General features: G+C 37.5%; 1 protein-coding gene across 1 annotated transcript in view; it reads right to left on the reverse strand.

Annotated features, from left to right (window-relative positions):
- The window catches only part of LOC129003290 (phorbol ester/diacylglycerol-binding protein unc-13-like), a 177,856-nt gene that overhangs the window by 7,672 nt on the left and 153,489 nt on the right, over window positions 1–16,695 (reverse strand). The window contains exons 8-12 of the mRNA XM_054431580.1: window positions 16,363–16,479; window positions 13,536–13,745; window positions 7,466–7,610; window positions 2,219–2,251; window positions 1,124–1,248 (exon numbers count right to left, since the gene is read on the reverse strand). Coding sequence (XP_054287555.1) covers window positions 1,124–1,248; window positions 2,219–2,251; window positions 7,466–7,610; window positions 13,536–13,745; window positions 16,363–16,479 — 630 coding nt within the window. The remainder of the gene's footprint in view (window positions 1–1,123; window positions 1,249–2,218; window positions 2,252–7,465; window positions 7,611–13,535; window positions 13,746–16,362; window positions 16,480–16,695) is intronic.

Here is a 16,695-nt window from a genome sequence, read left to right on the forward strand (position 1 = left end):
CCTTGACCACCCGCAATAAGTATTTGTCTGCGTTGTGTAGCAAGCAATTGGCGGAACTGTACCGTAGACTCGTAGACACTAGACGACACAATGATTAAAGTTACACAATAATATGATTCCTAATCGAGGCTCGCCTGTGGATTGAATTGATGTGTAGTATTTAATATGTTATTTAAAATTCTATGAACAGAGTATGCCTATACTATCGATCAACGAATTTTAAATTAACAAGTGTACTTACAACAACCATAAACAACCAATAATAAATATTTTCCGTCCAAATAAAGTATACCGACCGACCATTTGATTTAAACGTAGGTTTTAAAAGATGTAACCGATTAGTCGTCTGTTATTTTTGCCGTGTGTCAAAAGTAATTACGTAACTTTTCATTGCAAAGAGTACGGTAGTCATTAATGGTTGTATTTTTTTTAAATGGTTCCATTCCATTCTTGCTTTTTTAATTACCCTAACCCCATTTATAATTAATTATTTTTGGGACTCGAGATTCAATTTTTGTAGGATTCGGATTTGAGATTCAAAATTCCTGGATTCGGCCATCACTACTCCCAAGGCCCCTCAGTGTGCGCCGGTTAAAAAAGAAGGAGTAAAATCTCCTAAAATGAAATTGAAAGAGAAAAAATGAAAGGAAAGAAAAACGATTTAGAGGAACGAGCCAAATATAAGAAGAAAGCTTGGCCTCGGAAAATGTCTTGAGCATGAAATGAAGGATCTCCCAACACACTTGTTAGTTGCTTCTTACAACAAATTGAGGGAAGGTGCGGTCCTATTCTAGCTTGTTAAACCGAACAGAGTTTGGATATGTTATTAGAACTAGCTTGGTGTAAACAAAAACTGTGAATCACTGACTATTTAGTTATCTTGCACAGTAGGGTGGCACTGGCAATAAGTAAGTCAAGTCAGTTATGAGGCATGACTAAACCCTAATAACCACCTCAAGTTTGAGAGACTAGCCTGAGAGTTATAGACCTTAGGATGTAGATTTTGAGGAATAATTGTTATTTTTTAAACTATAAAGAGAATTGTGACATTATAATGCAAACTTATATTTGTTAATTTGGTCTAATTAATGAGTTGTGATGATTTTATTTAGAATAGTTGTACCTTTGTTGCGCTTGTTGGGAGTGGCTCTTGTGACAGGGGTGTTGTATTGCTGAGGAGGGTAGATTCTTGTGTTTTCCGGGGTCTCAAAGCTCTCCGTGTACCCGTCTTCATACCATGTTGTCTGACTGTGATACAAAGTTAAAATTAGGGCTCATCTAAATCAAACAAACCTACAACATAATACCGTGATCATACTAGATTATTCCTAAAACCTTGTAGAATAACGTCAAATTAAATCATATTATTTTTATTCCGAGTTTCACATATTTTTTTACAAAAACACATTAGTGTACTATAAACTCAGATCCATGAATGGTAAAACTTATATAGTAACTTATAAGTTGTGAAACCATGTGTAGTATTAGACTTGACCATTGTGGGTTCCTCTGAAAATGAAGCTATTATGAAATACGAGGGCTGTCCATAAATTACAGTCTCCATCGAGTTCCCCTTGAGGGCTAGCGATCTAAGCCTAGTTCAAATCTGAGACCATATCATTATCACTTCATTCAGTACCAGTGATACAACCAGTCAATGCAACTGTCCTAAACCAAAGGGCGATTTAAAATAATCGTTACAGCTGGTTCCTCCTATGGGATGGAAGATTATAGTCTCGTCATGTACAGTAGCCATGTAATCAAATTCTTGGTGGGAGTGTCAATTGGTTGGGAACTAATTTAAATAGGACTGGATGAAGTAAAAACATTGAGTTGGTTCCAGATTTGAACTGGCTTGCTTGGTTGCTAAAGAAGTTTGATGGAGACCTTAATCCATGGACAACATTGTTACAATATATACTAAACTGGAATGTATGTATGACTTCAGTGATAGAACAGTATATGCGTTTTGCATGATAATCCCTAATATAATATGATTTCTACTAATTGTTTGGCAGCAGCTTTACTCAGTTGTGCTGATTGTATCAAGCACGTCTCACAGAATTGGTTGAGAAGTATCGGAACAAAGGTAGACATCTGGAGTAAAAATAATAGATAGCAGGTTGCATCTCTCTAAATCATTCAAATGCTCTAACAAAGTGAAAATATAAGCAGCATTAGTTATATCTAATATTGTATTACACTTTTCTCCACTTACCTGTCTTCATAATCCCAAGTTTTCTTTCTCCTCCTAAGACAAAACAAGAACAGTGTCAATATTACCTACCATATATATATTTTTAACTGCTTGGAAAAAATCTACTTATAAATTCATGACCAATCAAATAAAAATATTTTAACTGTAATCCACATTGGTGTTTTGATTCTCTGTTAATTGTATACCATTGTTTTCTTATGGTTGACAGGTGAAACCACAAAAGATTTGAGCATGAGCACTTTGTAAAATAGCAATACCCTACATTACAAAACAAACCAATTTGCTCTAGAATATTTAATTTTAAATTATGAATACTCACAATACACATTATCATAGATATCATGTGAAGAGTCAGAGTAGTTAAGACATCTTAAAAGAGCAGGACAAGAGGCTAGCTGTTAATTATTTTATAGTAAGCAAGAAGCACATACTGTTGTAGGAATACAAGCAGGATTCATATTAGAGGTAAGTGATTATGCAGGTGACATCAGCTTTAAGACAATATTCCTAGCTTTGGAACAAAAAATCTAACTGCAATTTTGATTTTTTCTGCAAAAGTGTTAGTTGAGTGGGTTTTATGACACTGACATTTATATTTATAGAATAAATAGACTCTAGACCTGCCCTCTGTGTGTACTTCATGTTTCCTGTTACTGGGTTTTAGTAATGTATATTTGTTTTGTTCGTGCGTTTGTCTGTGATTTGTGTAAATGTGACTTCAAAGGATTTTAACTTTGACGACTTTCTCTGGAACGCAATTTTGATGTCCTTCACAGCCTGAAGAAGTTCCCCTCGGGATAAAACTGCAGTACCTATAGACTGCTAAGGATCACTTTGACAGTACAGTAGACTCTCAGTAATCCAAAAGATATAGGACCATGATAATGCCGGATTAGTGAAAATGCCGGATTACTGGAATGTTATCAATAAAAACACTTAAAATGCATTTAAAACACGTCTCCGAAGATCACGTGATCTGAAACAGCTATTCAAGCATGACATCGGTGACGTTTCCGTGACCGCTGGAGTCGTTGATAATGTCTAAACGTTCGCAAGAGATGTTGTTTGTGATTTTGGCACGATCCTGACGACGATGACGTTTCCGTTACCGCGGGAGTGAATAATGATGTTTACACGGCCGCGGGAGATGATAAAGTTTTTGCCGTGACCGTAGGAGACAATGATAATGTCTACACGACCACGGGAGATGTTCATGATTTTGCTGCGATCGCGCAAGACGACAATGACGTTTCCGTGACCGCGGGTGTAGATTATGATGTCTAAACGGCCACGGAAGATGTTCATGATTTTGCCACTATCGCAAAAGACGATTATGACGTTTCCATGACCGCGGGAGTGGATGATGATGTCTACACGGCCGCGGGAGATAATCAGAATTTTGCCTGGAAGACCTCACCCGTCAAAAGATGCTGGATTACTGGAATACCGGGGTGGTGCAGTGCCAAATTAGAGAGGGTCTATTGTATAAGGTATTTAAACCTTAGTGGTAGCTTCAGAAATATAGGTGATGGATCGATCCCACCTATTGCTGAAATACATAATCTATATATAAAGCCAAAAGTACCCATGAACTTTTGAGAAAACTACAAGTCACACCCCCATAAACCATATACTTAAAATGTTCCTCATGAGAAACCTTGCGCAAAATTATCCTTAATTGCCCTATTAGGTCGTAATTGCTTTCCAAAGGGAACTTTCCATTTACCTAATGTTAAAAATACCTCAGCTGTTATTATTTGTTTGTATTACCATCACTGTATTCTGTTTTGTTTATTTCATCTTAACTTAACCAATCAATAGTTTTATTAATACTAATGTAGTAAAACGGGGTGGAGCCCGTGAGTAACAGCTAGTATGGACTAATTGTATATTCCAGTCTTTATAACTATCATCTTTGACTATTGATAGAACTAGACATTCCACCCACATGTTACAGTTGTCATTAGTTTTTGAATCAAAATCGTTGCAGTTGATGTGAGCCACCAACAGATTAGATTGTGCTAATGTAAATTACAGATTTCTGTCCAATACATGAACATTTATACCAAGTCAAACCAATTGAATGACTTTTTATGAGCTATAGCAACCATTAAAACTCAAAAATTTTGTTAGCATAAATAGGGTAGAAAATACAATTTTAGGCAGCTTCATTCAAGTTCTTTTTAAATAAAAAATCGGCGACAGGTGATCCATATCTAAATGGAATGACTACTTCTGTATCCAATAATTCATGTTATCCAGTAAAAGTGAAATCACAATATATGTTTTCACTAAATGACATTCTTATATCTCGAACTGTACAAAACATATGTCAATAGTCACACCTAAATCATGAAGACTTATCGGCTTGTCATGTGTTTCAAATGGGAACAAGTACCAGCTTAGCAAGATGAATAAGAGCAATACAGTTGAACCTCGTTTGTACGAACCTCGATAAAACGAATTCCTCGAGAAGACAAATTTTTTTTAATCCCCTTGACACTTTCATATAGGTCAATGCTAAAAATACCTCTATACAACGTAGTAATTAAGTTAAAAACCTCCATAAGACGAATTTGTTTGTGACATGGGCTAGGACCGATTAACCTCTATACAACGAATATTCTTAGCACAAAACCTCTACAAGACGAACGTGACCTCTATAAGACGAATTTATCATAATCTTAACCTCCATTGTACGTAGTTTTCAAAACAAACAGAAGCTTGTCTCAACATGAAACCCCCACTCATCCCTCCTCTTTCCTCAGTCATTGTTTGGAGAAACCTTGGAGCGAGGAGAAACCTCTATAAGAAGGATAACAGCAGCATTAAACCTCGATAAAACAACCCTCTTTATTAAGAATACTTCTATAGTACGAATTTTTCCCGTACCCCTTGAAATTCGTCTTATAGAGGTTCAACTGTACTAAGAAAGCCACCTCACAGGTTTTCAAACATGACTATAGAAAGTGGGATGGCAAGTGAAATGGTGTATGCAAAGGATTGGAACTAAAGCAGTGGATACAGAGGGAGAGATGCCAAAAGAGTTCAGGTTAATGCGGATAAAATTGAAATATGAAATTATAAGGGTTGTTTGTAAATTTAAGCCGTGTTTACACCGGAGTTTCAAGCAAAAGGTTGCAAACTTTTATTGCAAACAGCAGTTGCAAACAGTAGTTTCAAATAAATGTTTGCAATTTTTATTTCATGATTTGTTTCCATGTTTCATGAAAATGTTTGAAATAATTTCGACCTTGATTATGACTTGCCTCGTTCTGGTTCCTCGGATCAGTCCTTCCGAGGATGTCAAGTGTCGAGGATGTTATTTTAGCCGCGGCAGCGTGTGTCGTGTTGTCAAAGCAACGTAGGCCGAGACGATAAACGGTGAACATTGTTGATTTTTTAAAGATTACAAGGACTTAATTATACGCTAACCCTTTTAATTCTCATGAGACGTTATTGTTATTTTTAAATTAGACCACCTTGTCATTTGAGGTTGGTGTTAATTCATTGACAGTCAAACAGCATTTTTCCGATTAATTTAACACTGAGTCGAGACACAGGGTGGTGCGAGTGATCACGTGAGTGAGAGTGGAGGGGGTAGCGTAGGGGATGGTGGAGAAATGTTTCTGTTTCGTGTTTCAACGGCTCATATTGACCAAAACTAGTGTTGCAAACAAAGAGTTTGCAACTCCCTTTGATCTTTACCGACTTCTAGTGGAAACTAAAATTTTTGTTGCAAACACTGAAAAACTGTTTGCAACAGCGAAATGTTTCGTCTAAAAATGTGCGTTTTTAGAGATGTTTGAAATTTCTGTTTGCAACTCGTGTTTCAAACTCCGGTGTAAACGCGGCTTAAGGTCTCCATCAATCTCTCATCGCAGTGTTGAGTTGTTTTTTTTTCATCCATTGCTATTCTATTTGTTTTCCAGCCCTATATGGCAATTAGGTATATAGAGTTGGTTTTTTGGTGAGTCGGTGGCTCAGTCGGTAGCGTCACGGACTTCGAGCCCAAGGCAGCGATGTCGTGGGTTCGGATCATGGTCACTGCCGCCAACATTACGGTTCACCTTCATACTGTACCCGCTCACCCCTTGTTTTGCTGGATACGTTCCACGCACGGGCAAATAGTCTATGTGGACGGCAAGGTTAAAAGAGGCTGCTATAACCTCTTTTTTATAAAAAGATTTAAAAAACAGGTATCAACATAGTATTTGAAAACGTTGTGAAAGAAAATTTATGTCTACTAACAAATAAATGTAGATAATGTGATGATGTGTGTGTGAGTTGCCAACTGCTTTTGGAGTCTATTGCCAGTTAACGTACAAGAATGAGGAATAGTGTTTGAAGAGGGCAAATGTGCATAAGGCCTGTAAGGGAGGTCAGAGGTTGCAAAATGTTTTTTAATGGTTCAGGCCAACTATTGACGTTTGTCAGTCTCCTTTAAGGCAGTAACCAAAGTTAGAGAATCTTAGTTTGCAGATTGTGTTGTGATTAAGTTTGAGGGACTACCAAACTGATAGGGGACACCTTTGTAACTAGAAATGACTATGATAAACCCTGGTAAAATCAATTATGTTTGAGGTCAAAGATAGCTCTGCGTTCCTTTTTGTACCATCTCTAAGATACTGATTTTCCTCTTAAACATGTCGACCCTGAAGCAGTTTCAAAAAATGTAATGTCTCAATGGCAACTGAATAAAGACAGCCTCGTGCAAATGTCTACTAACGGCCTTCTGTGAGTTTGAGCTCCGCAATCCACTTGAGCACATTTTCTGCGTTGAAACAGTTTCCTGAATTCATCTGTCAACTGTCAACTAACTGTAAAAAGAGCTGAACTGCTTTCTAAAGAAACCTAATGAAATTATGTGACTCATACTTGGCTGGAGTGACTATTTCTCCTAACATATTTTCAGGAGGGGTGGGAACCGGCTTAAGTAGTAGTGGATGAAGTAAAGAAAACACCACAACATTGGTCACAGGTTTTAACTATACCTTGCTTAGCCGTGACAGGAGCTTTATGGAACCATTTATTTTTAGACAGCCCTCGTAATAACCATGGAAGTAAAAAAAGTATGAACAATGCTGGTTAAACTTTTCAGTAGCTTTGAAAATGTTGTGGCTGCACGTCCCTAAAATAAAACATTAATATGTAATGTGACCTCGCCAAGCGGGACAGAATTTCAGGATTCTAAACTCTTTATACTCCTAACAATCATAATGATAATGTTTATATCTATCCACCTACCTCGAAGGCTCTTTGTAGTTCCGCGGCCTACTGTTGTACGAAAGCGGATCCTCGTGGTCATTATAGTTCCTAGAGCCGTCTCCAGAGTAAGTGTTGTACAAGTCTTCCCCTCTTTGCGTTCTTCTTCTTGACGGATGCTGGGGACCTGCACATTAAAAGAGTATTTTATCAATAAGTTCCTTTATTTCCCATTTATAGACACAAAACATAAAACCCTGCTACTCTTTTTGCATCAACTATCAGGGACGTACAATATTTGTAAAATAATCAAGGGAACATACCTTCTGTCCAAGCAATTTTTTTTAGGACAATGACTATGTATACATTTTGGACTAACGATCCCATCATCAGGTCTCCAAAAGTATAAAACCAAATATGCAGTGACTACAAAATTCATCAAGTCCTGGCTTGCTCTTTTGAAAATGCCAACTAAGGGGGTTTACTCCACATAGAATTGCATTATCCTTTATTAATTTTGCAAGGAAACTGAGTCTGAAGGGAATCACTTTGAAAACAGCAGAGCCAAGCAGGAGGACAATAGATCCGGTAGGCCGCAAACATTTATTTGATAGTGGTGATATCAGTAATAACAACATCTGTGTTGAATAAAGATAAAATAATTTTATTTAATGTTGATAATATTAGGAATTAACATGGAAAAGATACAGTTGGATTGTTGAGGTTGTGCTGGTCTTTATTTAAATAAACTATAAACATTAATGGTAAGAATTTTAAGGCTTAACTTTATTGAAAAGAGCAAAGTGAATGTTTTCTAACTCATCGTACTAATAAGCAGTACATGATGTAGCCTATTGAGCAACATAGATTGCTGACTTCAATAGTAGGTGGCATGGTAAGACGTAGAGCTGGGACCGAAATCTTTTTTTCATTTTGATGGAGAGTAAATAAAAATACATCTAATAATACTTTAACACATTTGCTGAAGTTGTGTCCTGGTGAAGCATGGATGGCCATGGTGTGAGGCGGCCCATCAGTTAGTATGTCTCAGGATCTAGCAGAGGACGGTTGGTAAGCGTTACTATTGTGTCTCTAATACCAGTCTATAATTGTGCTGTAGGTTGGTAGTAAATTTCCCCGTAAAATCCCCGTTTGGCAAGCTTAGAAATCAACTTGCTGTCCCTGTTTCTCCCTACAATGGAACTGGCTACATTCCAAGCAGTGCTGCTATCTGTAATTGTTTTAGCAAACTATGTTGACTCTCGTTGTAATGCAGCACATCACCGCACGTTATTTGCTATTCGTCAGACAAAAATATTTGAAAACGAATCGCCCTGTCAATCGGGCACCTGCCATTGATGCAGCAAATGTTTTAAACATATATTTAATAGCTGGAGAGTTGGATTACTCCAGCTATAAAACCAAAAGCTCCACCGTGACCATTCCGCGTTTGAACAGCCTCGTGTAGAATGGTCCAACGGATTTCGAGCGGACTTCACGAGACGAAGATCCCGGCACACACATGTAGTATGCACAACATTTTGCGAAATTTACGCTCTAGTAAAATGGGTCTTAGAAGTACGAGGCTTGTTTTTTTCTCAACCTTCAAAAGGCTATAAATAAAAGACAAGTCCATATAAAATAATACATTTATTACCAAAAAGAAAGGTACACTTAAGGCTACTTTTCGACATAATCGCCATAGAGATTCAGACATTTGTCGTATCTGTGGACAAGCTTTTGCATGCCCTCCTCATAGAAGGTTGCCGCCACCGCATTTAGGTAGTCCTTGACGCTGGTTTGGAGCTCAGCATTGTTTTGAAAACGCTTCTTACACGCCACGTCTTCAGATTAGGAAAAAGGTGAAAGTCGCTGGGTGCAAGGTCAGGACTGTATGGCGGATGATCAAAAATGTCCCATCCAAATTGGTCGAGAAGCTGTTGAGATGCTCCAGCAGTGTGTGGACGCCGTGGATGGGCATTGTCATGGATCAAAACAACTCCAGAAGTCAGCATTCCTCTTAGTTTGTTCTGAATGGCTCTACGCAACGTCGTAAAGTTTCACAATAAACAGCTGCAGTGATTGTGGTTCCAGGTTCCATAAATTCCACAAGCAACACACCTTTTTGTCCCCAAAACACAGTATCCATGGCCTTTCTGTTGTTAAAGGTTTGTTTGAATTTCTTTGGTTTGTTTGGTGAATTTGAATGCATCCATTGTTGTGATTTTTGTTTTGTTTCCGGTGTGTCGTACTGAATCCAAGTTTCATCCCCATTCACGATCCATTTCAAAAAGTCGTCTCTGTCATCATGGTAATGCTCAAGGAACTGCAAAGCTGACGCCATATGTCGAGTTTTGTGGCCATCCGTCAACATTTTTGGGTCAAATCAAAACGTGCACAAAGTTTTCTGTAGCCTAACCGTTCAGTAACAATAGAGTACAAAACAGACCTTGAAACATCGGGAAATTCCAAAGACAAAGCAGTAGGCCTAATGGTGAATCTGCGGTTTCCTTTCATCATTCTGTCAACACCTTGAACCAGGTCATCTGAAATGACAGATTTGATCCCTTGTCCCCCTTCATCGTGCACATCATTACGGCCGTCTTTAAACTTTCGACACCATTCACGCACAACACCATCACTCATAAAGTTTTCCCCATACACACGACTCATTCTCTGATGGATTTCTGCAGCACTATGGCCTTCAGCCTGTAGAAAACAAATAACACTTCGCAATTCGCACTTGGCGGGAGCATCAATGGTGGCAGCCATGTTTATGTGGCTGTAGCACAACGCCAACTGACGCGCGAATGTCAACAATGGCGATAAGTGTAGTGGAAGAGTTGCGCAATCGCCTAAGGCGCATGTCCTCCTTCTGCCTCCCGCGTAGCGTCTGCACGGAGCGATCGGAGGTTGAAAAAAAACCCTTGTATTTTTATTTACTCCCTGTAAAATCAATAAAACGTGTCATGCTAATTAACAAGCTGTTTTTAATTTTCATGTCCCTATAGGCCAAAAATAAAATTTGTTCGATTTTTTTTTTAATTTTTATCGATATTTTATATGTCTGTAAACTTGAGTAATCTATGTCCGATTTCAATGAAATTTGCCTTGAAGATGTAGGGTGGGATAAACATCAATGAGTTTGCAAACCAGCATGATCAGACCTTGCGAACGGGGGTTTATGGAGTAAATACATGATTTACTCATTTTTGACCCACAAAATATAAACATTCTCAATTTCTCTTAAAACCATTTTAAAGAGCTTAAACAATAAATAATTTTGTATATTGCTGTTTTTTTTTACGGTTATTGGTTGAACAAAATTTCTAAAAATGTATAACTTAAAAATTTCCATGTTGTTCTTATGGAGAATAAGTACAATCATTGCTACAATGTTGTTGTTTTTGGATATATTTTTATCAAACTCCGCAAATTTATTTATTTTATACCAAGCTATTAATATTTTACCAAAAACATCCGCAGTACCCTCCCTGTAGCAGCAAACCAGGTACTTGTTAAACACCAATTGTTTTATAGATTTAATTGAAAATACAATCAGACAAATGGAAATTCGCTTAGTCTGCAGGTTTAATTGCTGCGGCGGGGTATTTTATTTTTTATAAACATTGTTCAATTCAAAGATTAAGATAATAAAGTAGAGTTCTCTGCTATGCATCTAGTGTAGGCTTTAAAGGTATAGCTCAATTATAAGGTTGCCTTGAAAGAGACTGACTGTGACAAGTTACAATGTACACAGAGGCACTTCAAAAATTATATTTAAATACCGAAATTCTGAACAAAAGCTTGGATGAAATAGAGGAGTGATATATTTTACCAAAAGTGACAGTATTGTGATGAATGGACTTGAGCTTTACAGCTCCAACACGCCTTCACCAGCCACTACTTATAAAAGGTTGTAGTTTTTATGGTTTTTGTAAATGAAAAGTATGTTTTTAAACCATGATGTTTTACTAGCCCAAGAATTTAAAATTCCTTATCAGAAGATGGTATAGTTTAGTAGCAAATATGTCTTAATTATTATTATTTTAAATGCATTAGGAATTTTGATGAGAAATTTTAAAATATCTAGTCCTTGAATTGTATTTGAAGTGTATTCAAGCATGATGACCGTACCCGAAGAAGTTGGTATCTTTGGCTTATCCAAAAAGAGACTAGAATATTAAAAGAGCATGTCCCAAAGATCTATATGTGGTGAGCTGTTGTTTTATAAAAATATTAGGCTACTTGTGTAAGCCTTTGAATAGGGTATAAGGTTTAAAACTTTAACAGACATAGTAGTAATCACAGAGTGTGCTACCATACGCTGTACCATCAATATCCCCAGGGGACTTAGCTTAAATATGGAGTTTTAGCCAGGGCCACGTTTCCCTGACGGTGGACACGGAGGTTGCCAGGGGGCCTGGGAAAATGTTGTCTCTTTAAAAATGAAATCTACCAATTAATTTGTTCCCATAACAAATTAATTGGTAGATTTAACTAGAGTTTGTAGATCTAACTAGAGTTTAACTAGTAGATTTGGTAGAGTTAACTTTTTGAGTCCAGCCTTGATTCTTGCAATCGTCAAAAGATTCTGTGAAGAATACGCCATAGAAAATCTCGATTACGCCGCAACCGCTGGATAGTGGGGACCATGATGAAGTCTCTGCAAAAGCATGAGATGTCTACGGTTCCTCCACGATTTCATCACAACCGCATGAGATGTTCTTGATTTCATAGTACTTGAGGATGATTTTGTTAATACAATTTTGTTAACTTACTTTCTTTTTTATGATTTTGCTGCGATCGTGTGGGTAACGATAATGATGTCCCCACGATTGAGGAGGATTTTTACTATTTCACCGTTAATGTGAGTTATTTATAATTCCTATGCCATCGCAAAAGATGTCCACAATTTCACCACGGTGGGAAGCTGAGGTGTTAAGGAACTTTGAAATGTACATTACTTGGTTGCTTCAACTTGATGAACTCAAACTTTGGTCTTCGTTTTCGGCTATGTGATCAGCTAAATAGACATAGGATATAGTAGCTAATGAATTATTTTGTTCAATAATAATAGTGTAGGGGCTCCTGACCAGATATTTTTAATATGAGTCTGGTAAAAAATTTTGACTTTTGCATTAGGTCAAAATTGACTGATTTTAGAAATAATTGATTAAAAAAATATTAATTTATAAATACAAGGCCTATAGGCCTAATTGGTTTATGGGAAGTCTGCAATCGCTGAATCTAAATAGAAAATAGACAATATCGTCTGTGGCCACGACAAAATCATAAGTGTTCTATGTGGTTGCAATAAAATCGTGGACATCTTCCGCAGTCGTGAAACAAAGGGATTGTAAACGGCAAAACAGTGAACTACTCCGCGTTTTCTAGGACATGATCTTCATCTCCCATGGTCCAGATAAAATCGTAGACATGTTCCACGCCCGTGGATAAATTAATTCTGAACAACTCATACGTTCATAGCGAATTAGTGAAGATCTTTCCCGGTCGCAAAGCGCAAAGATTTCATCATTGTTTTCTGCTATTGCAGCGAAACAGATTATCAGTTAGACTAATCTATCAAGAGAAAAAGCTTCATGTCCAGAGTGAAGCTCCAGGCAACCGTCGTGTCCGCCAGTAGGGAAATACAGCGATGATTGTATCTGTTCATTCTGGCTCACCCCTTGCATGATTGGCACATCACGTTTCCTACTTTGTGACCCATATGGATAGGAAAATGGAACGTTAAAAGAGGCTGCAACCGCCAAGGCATTGCCAGGGCCAAAAATCTGATGGATTGGTGAGAGACATATAGGAATTATTTTTACACGTATGTTCTCCTCGTTTAGCTGTTAGTTTTAAGTTACCAATTATTGTTAATAAGGTACCATAATGATCCAATGACCTCTAGTGTATCGGCAACTCACAACCTTTAGTTAGTAGGTGTAGTGTCACAGGCTGTGAAACCAGACAGCGATGTTGTGAGGTGCACCACACACACAACATGAACTAGCAAATACAAAGTTGAAAGACCTAAATACTCTTAAAAAAGAAAGTATTGATATAGGCCTATTGTTTACGGAAAGACTACTTGGCCTACAGTTACCAGGAGCAAGGTGGTGGCCATGGTGTACAGGAGGAGGCTGGCTAGGAGGTTCGTCAGTCTCGTAAGAGTTCTCTCGGCTGGTCTCCAAGGAACGCTGTGGCGTGCTCATCTGGTGTGCAGTGCTGCGAAACTGGCTGGCCGAGCTGTTAGCATGCTGGCCCACTGGATAGTTCAGGTCACTAGTGTAGTCACTATCTTCCGAATAACCAGCTGTAAAACACAAATGCTAATGAATATTGTGGCCTTTGTAGCATGGATAGTAGCAGTAAGTTAGTGGTTTCCAGAAATCTAGAGCTTTTCAGTTAAAGATAGTAGGTGATGATGGTATCTGATATTCTGATAGGACTCCAAAATAAATACCAATGTGATGATGTTGACCTAGTGGTTTTGAAACCACCTTCAGTCGTGGACATCAAGAGAATAAAAAAGTTGCTCTTTTCAGTTATCCCCATCCCTATGAAGAACAAGCTAGTTATTAAATGCAATAGATAGCCTATAAGTTAGTTGGCTGATTGTTGGCCCACATCTTTCTATTTGTTTTTATTTTATGGAAATTCCTTAGAAATGAGAATAGGGCGCGCTACTCACATTCCAGATTAGTTAACTTAGTTATTGGGTAGCATATGAAAATAGGCCTGAAATCCACAAATAAATACAGATATTTGTTTTTAACCATTCTTTGAAAAGCCATAATGGTTTAAAGTAAACAAGATAATAAATGGCCACATTGCTTGTTAAATAATAAATGAAATGAAATGAAATGCTTTATTGTCGTTAAAACTGAGTACAATAAATAATAATAAACCAATTGAGTTTAACTCAGCCAATACAGTAATACCATAGATAAAACATACTCCCACCTAATAATAAACTACTAAATAAAATGGTAAAAGTATCTTGGGCTGACATTCAACACTTTATCGGCTTTATCCATGGGTAGATTGCTTTAGATGTTAATTGTTTGTGTCAGAAGTGTCCACCTACACCAACACCTGTCAAAATCAGATGTTAGCTTTACTTTATTTTATTTACTTTGATAGCACTGATAAGATAAATCAACTTGACATTAAAAAGAAACAGACAGACTTTTTCAAAAACAACAAGGATCTAGCATTGATCATACACTGCTTTTTAAATACAGTATAAACTTATCCAGCTATGCATTACATTACTTTGATTTTTGTTATTGCAGTAGGCCTACAATTTGAAATATAATATTTAAAAATACTTTTTGAAATACAAATTCAAAAAGAAACTCTGCATGTATCCTTATTTTACATAAGTTAAGTTAGACAAAACACAAGTTTTTAGCTTTTTACACATAAAGCTATATCATAGACTAACCAACGCAGGTAGACTTCCAATCCCATTTCAAGTAATTTTTCAACAACACTGTCAAGCTGTCAAGCTTGTTTTTCGTGCCTAGTTCATGTTGATGACACTGGACACTAGTGTCGCGCACCCGCACAGAGCGTCATTCAAGTCATTCGTCATCATTTGTCGAGGCCGATAGGAATTCTGGGAATCGAATAGGCCTATGGCATTCCTAGATATGTGGACCATCTTTGTGCTTAGTTTTGATTGAATCGGTTTAGTATTAGCAATGAATACATAATGGTTCTGCATTCATTGGTATTAGTCGAGCAGCTGCCCAGACAGACAGACACCCCACCTCAATTTTATAATTGTACCAGCTTTTGCCCGTCGGCTTCACCCAACATACTTTTGAGTTTTGTTATGAACCGGTTGAAGTTTGTGACTTTACTATACGGGCTAACATGACCTTTTAAATTATTATTCCGTATAGTAAGGATAAAGCAAATATTTATATTGCCTAATCTTTTGTCTATCACTAAACTGCCAGTTATTCGGTCTAGTTACTGCACCCATGCATTCGCCTTGCAACGGGGGAAAATTATAGTGATGCGGTCTGTTGGTAAACTTTGTTACTTGTTAATGCTGTTGAACATTATAGAACTTAACTCCAGGCCGCGGCGTTCGAAGTAGCAACTCTGGCAGAAAGGCTGTGTTCAACGGTAATACCATCCGATTAAATGAGAGGGCGTCTGTCACCTGTCTGCCATGTTAGCTTATGGGACATCTGACGCTAAAAAGTACTACTTGCGACGTTGCCAATTCTACCTGGCCACGGCCTGGTGTTAAAGGTGGCCGTGATTTAACTCGTGGTACTGGACTGGCCTTGGATAAACACGTCTATATATGGGCCAGCTGAAGACGATATTAATAGTTGCCACCGGTGACTCTAGGAGTGTTTTTTTCGTCTGAAGAAATAAAACGATCTAACAATTAACAATAGCACAAATACTGCTTTTTAACAAATTCACACAGAGGTGGATCCAGCAGGGAGGCGACTTGCTCCTCCTTAGCCAAAAAAATGTAACATAAAGATAAAGCCATGACCAACTTGCCACACAACAGTATAACAGGTTTATCACAAAAATCTTAACTACTAAATTAACTACATACCAAAGTTATTATTTTTTATGTCGTTTGTTGAATTATTATACGTGTTGTATGTACTGTTTTTTGTGGTTCAAACCTTCAACAAACCTAATCAAGCAGTTCGGTGTTTACTGGACTGGACTGGGGGCCTGACGATAGCATTCCGCTGAACCTGCGAGTTTAACACCTTGATTGTTGTGATTGTTAGATCTACTCCTCAATCTTTTTCTTAATCCAAATTTGATAATAGGATGAGGAATGTAGCTTTGGTATTCAAAGAAAATACGGCTTCATAAAATTATACATTCAGAGTAATAGCCTATGTGGTGTTATATATATACTGATTATAATCAATACTACTCACAATGTCCGAAGTACTGCATCTGTCGGCGTGCCTGTTCCGCCCGCTGTTCCTGGTCAACAATACTGTTCAAGTACTCTAGTTTCCTCTGCAAATCTGCTGCTTCAGTGTTCTCCGGATCTACAACAAAGACGCTGGTTTAATATTCCTCTCAAAACTTCATGGATTTATTGTCAGCAAATAAGACGCATATCGTAAACCGTGGATAAAAATGGAATAGCGATTTCTTTTAAACATAATAGTGATAACAAGTTCGAAAATCAAAACACAATTTAGTAAATACAGCATAATAGAATGAGATTTAACCATGATTTAAAATGTATAGCCACTGATAAT

Source organism: Macrosteles quadrilineatus, unplaced genomic scaffold, assembly GCF_028750875.1.
Source record: "Macrosteles quadrilineatus isolate MER2022 unplaced genomic scaffold, UCM_ALF_1.0 Scaffold_9__3_contigs__length_116548681, whole genome shotgun sequence".
NCBI classification, from domain to species: domain Eukaryota; kingdom Metazoa; phylum Arthropoda; class Insecta; order Hemiptera; family Cicadellidae; genus Macrosteles; species Macrosteles quadrilineatus.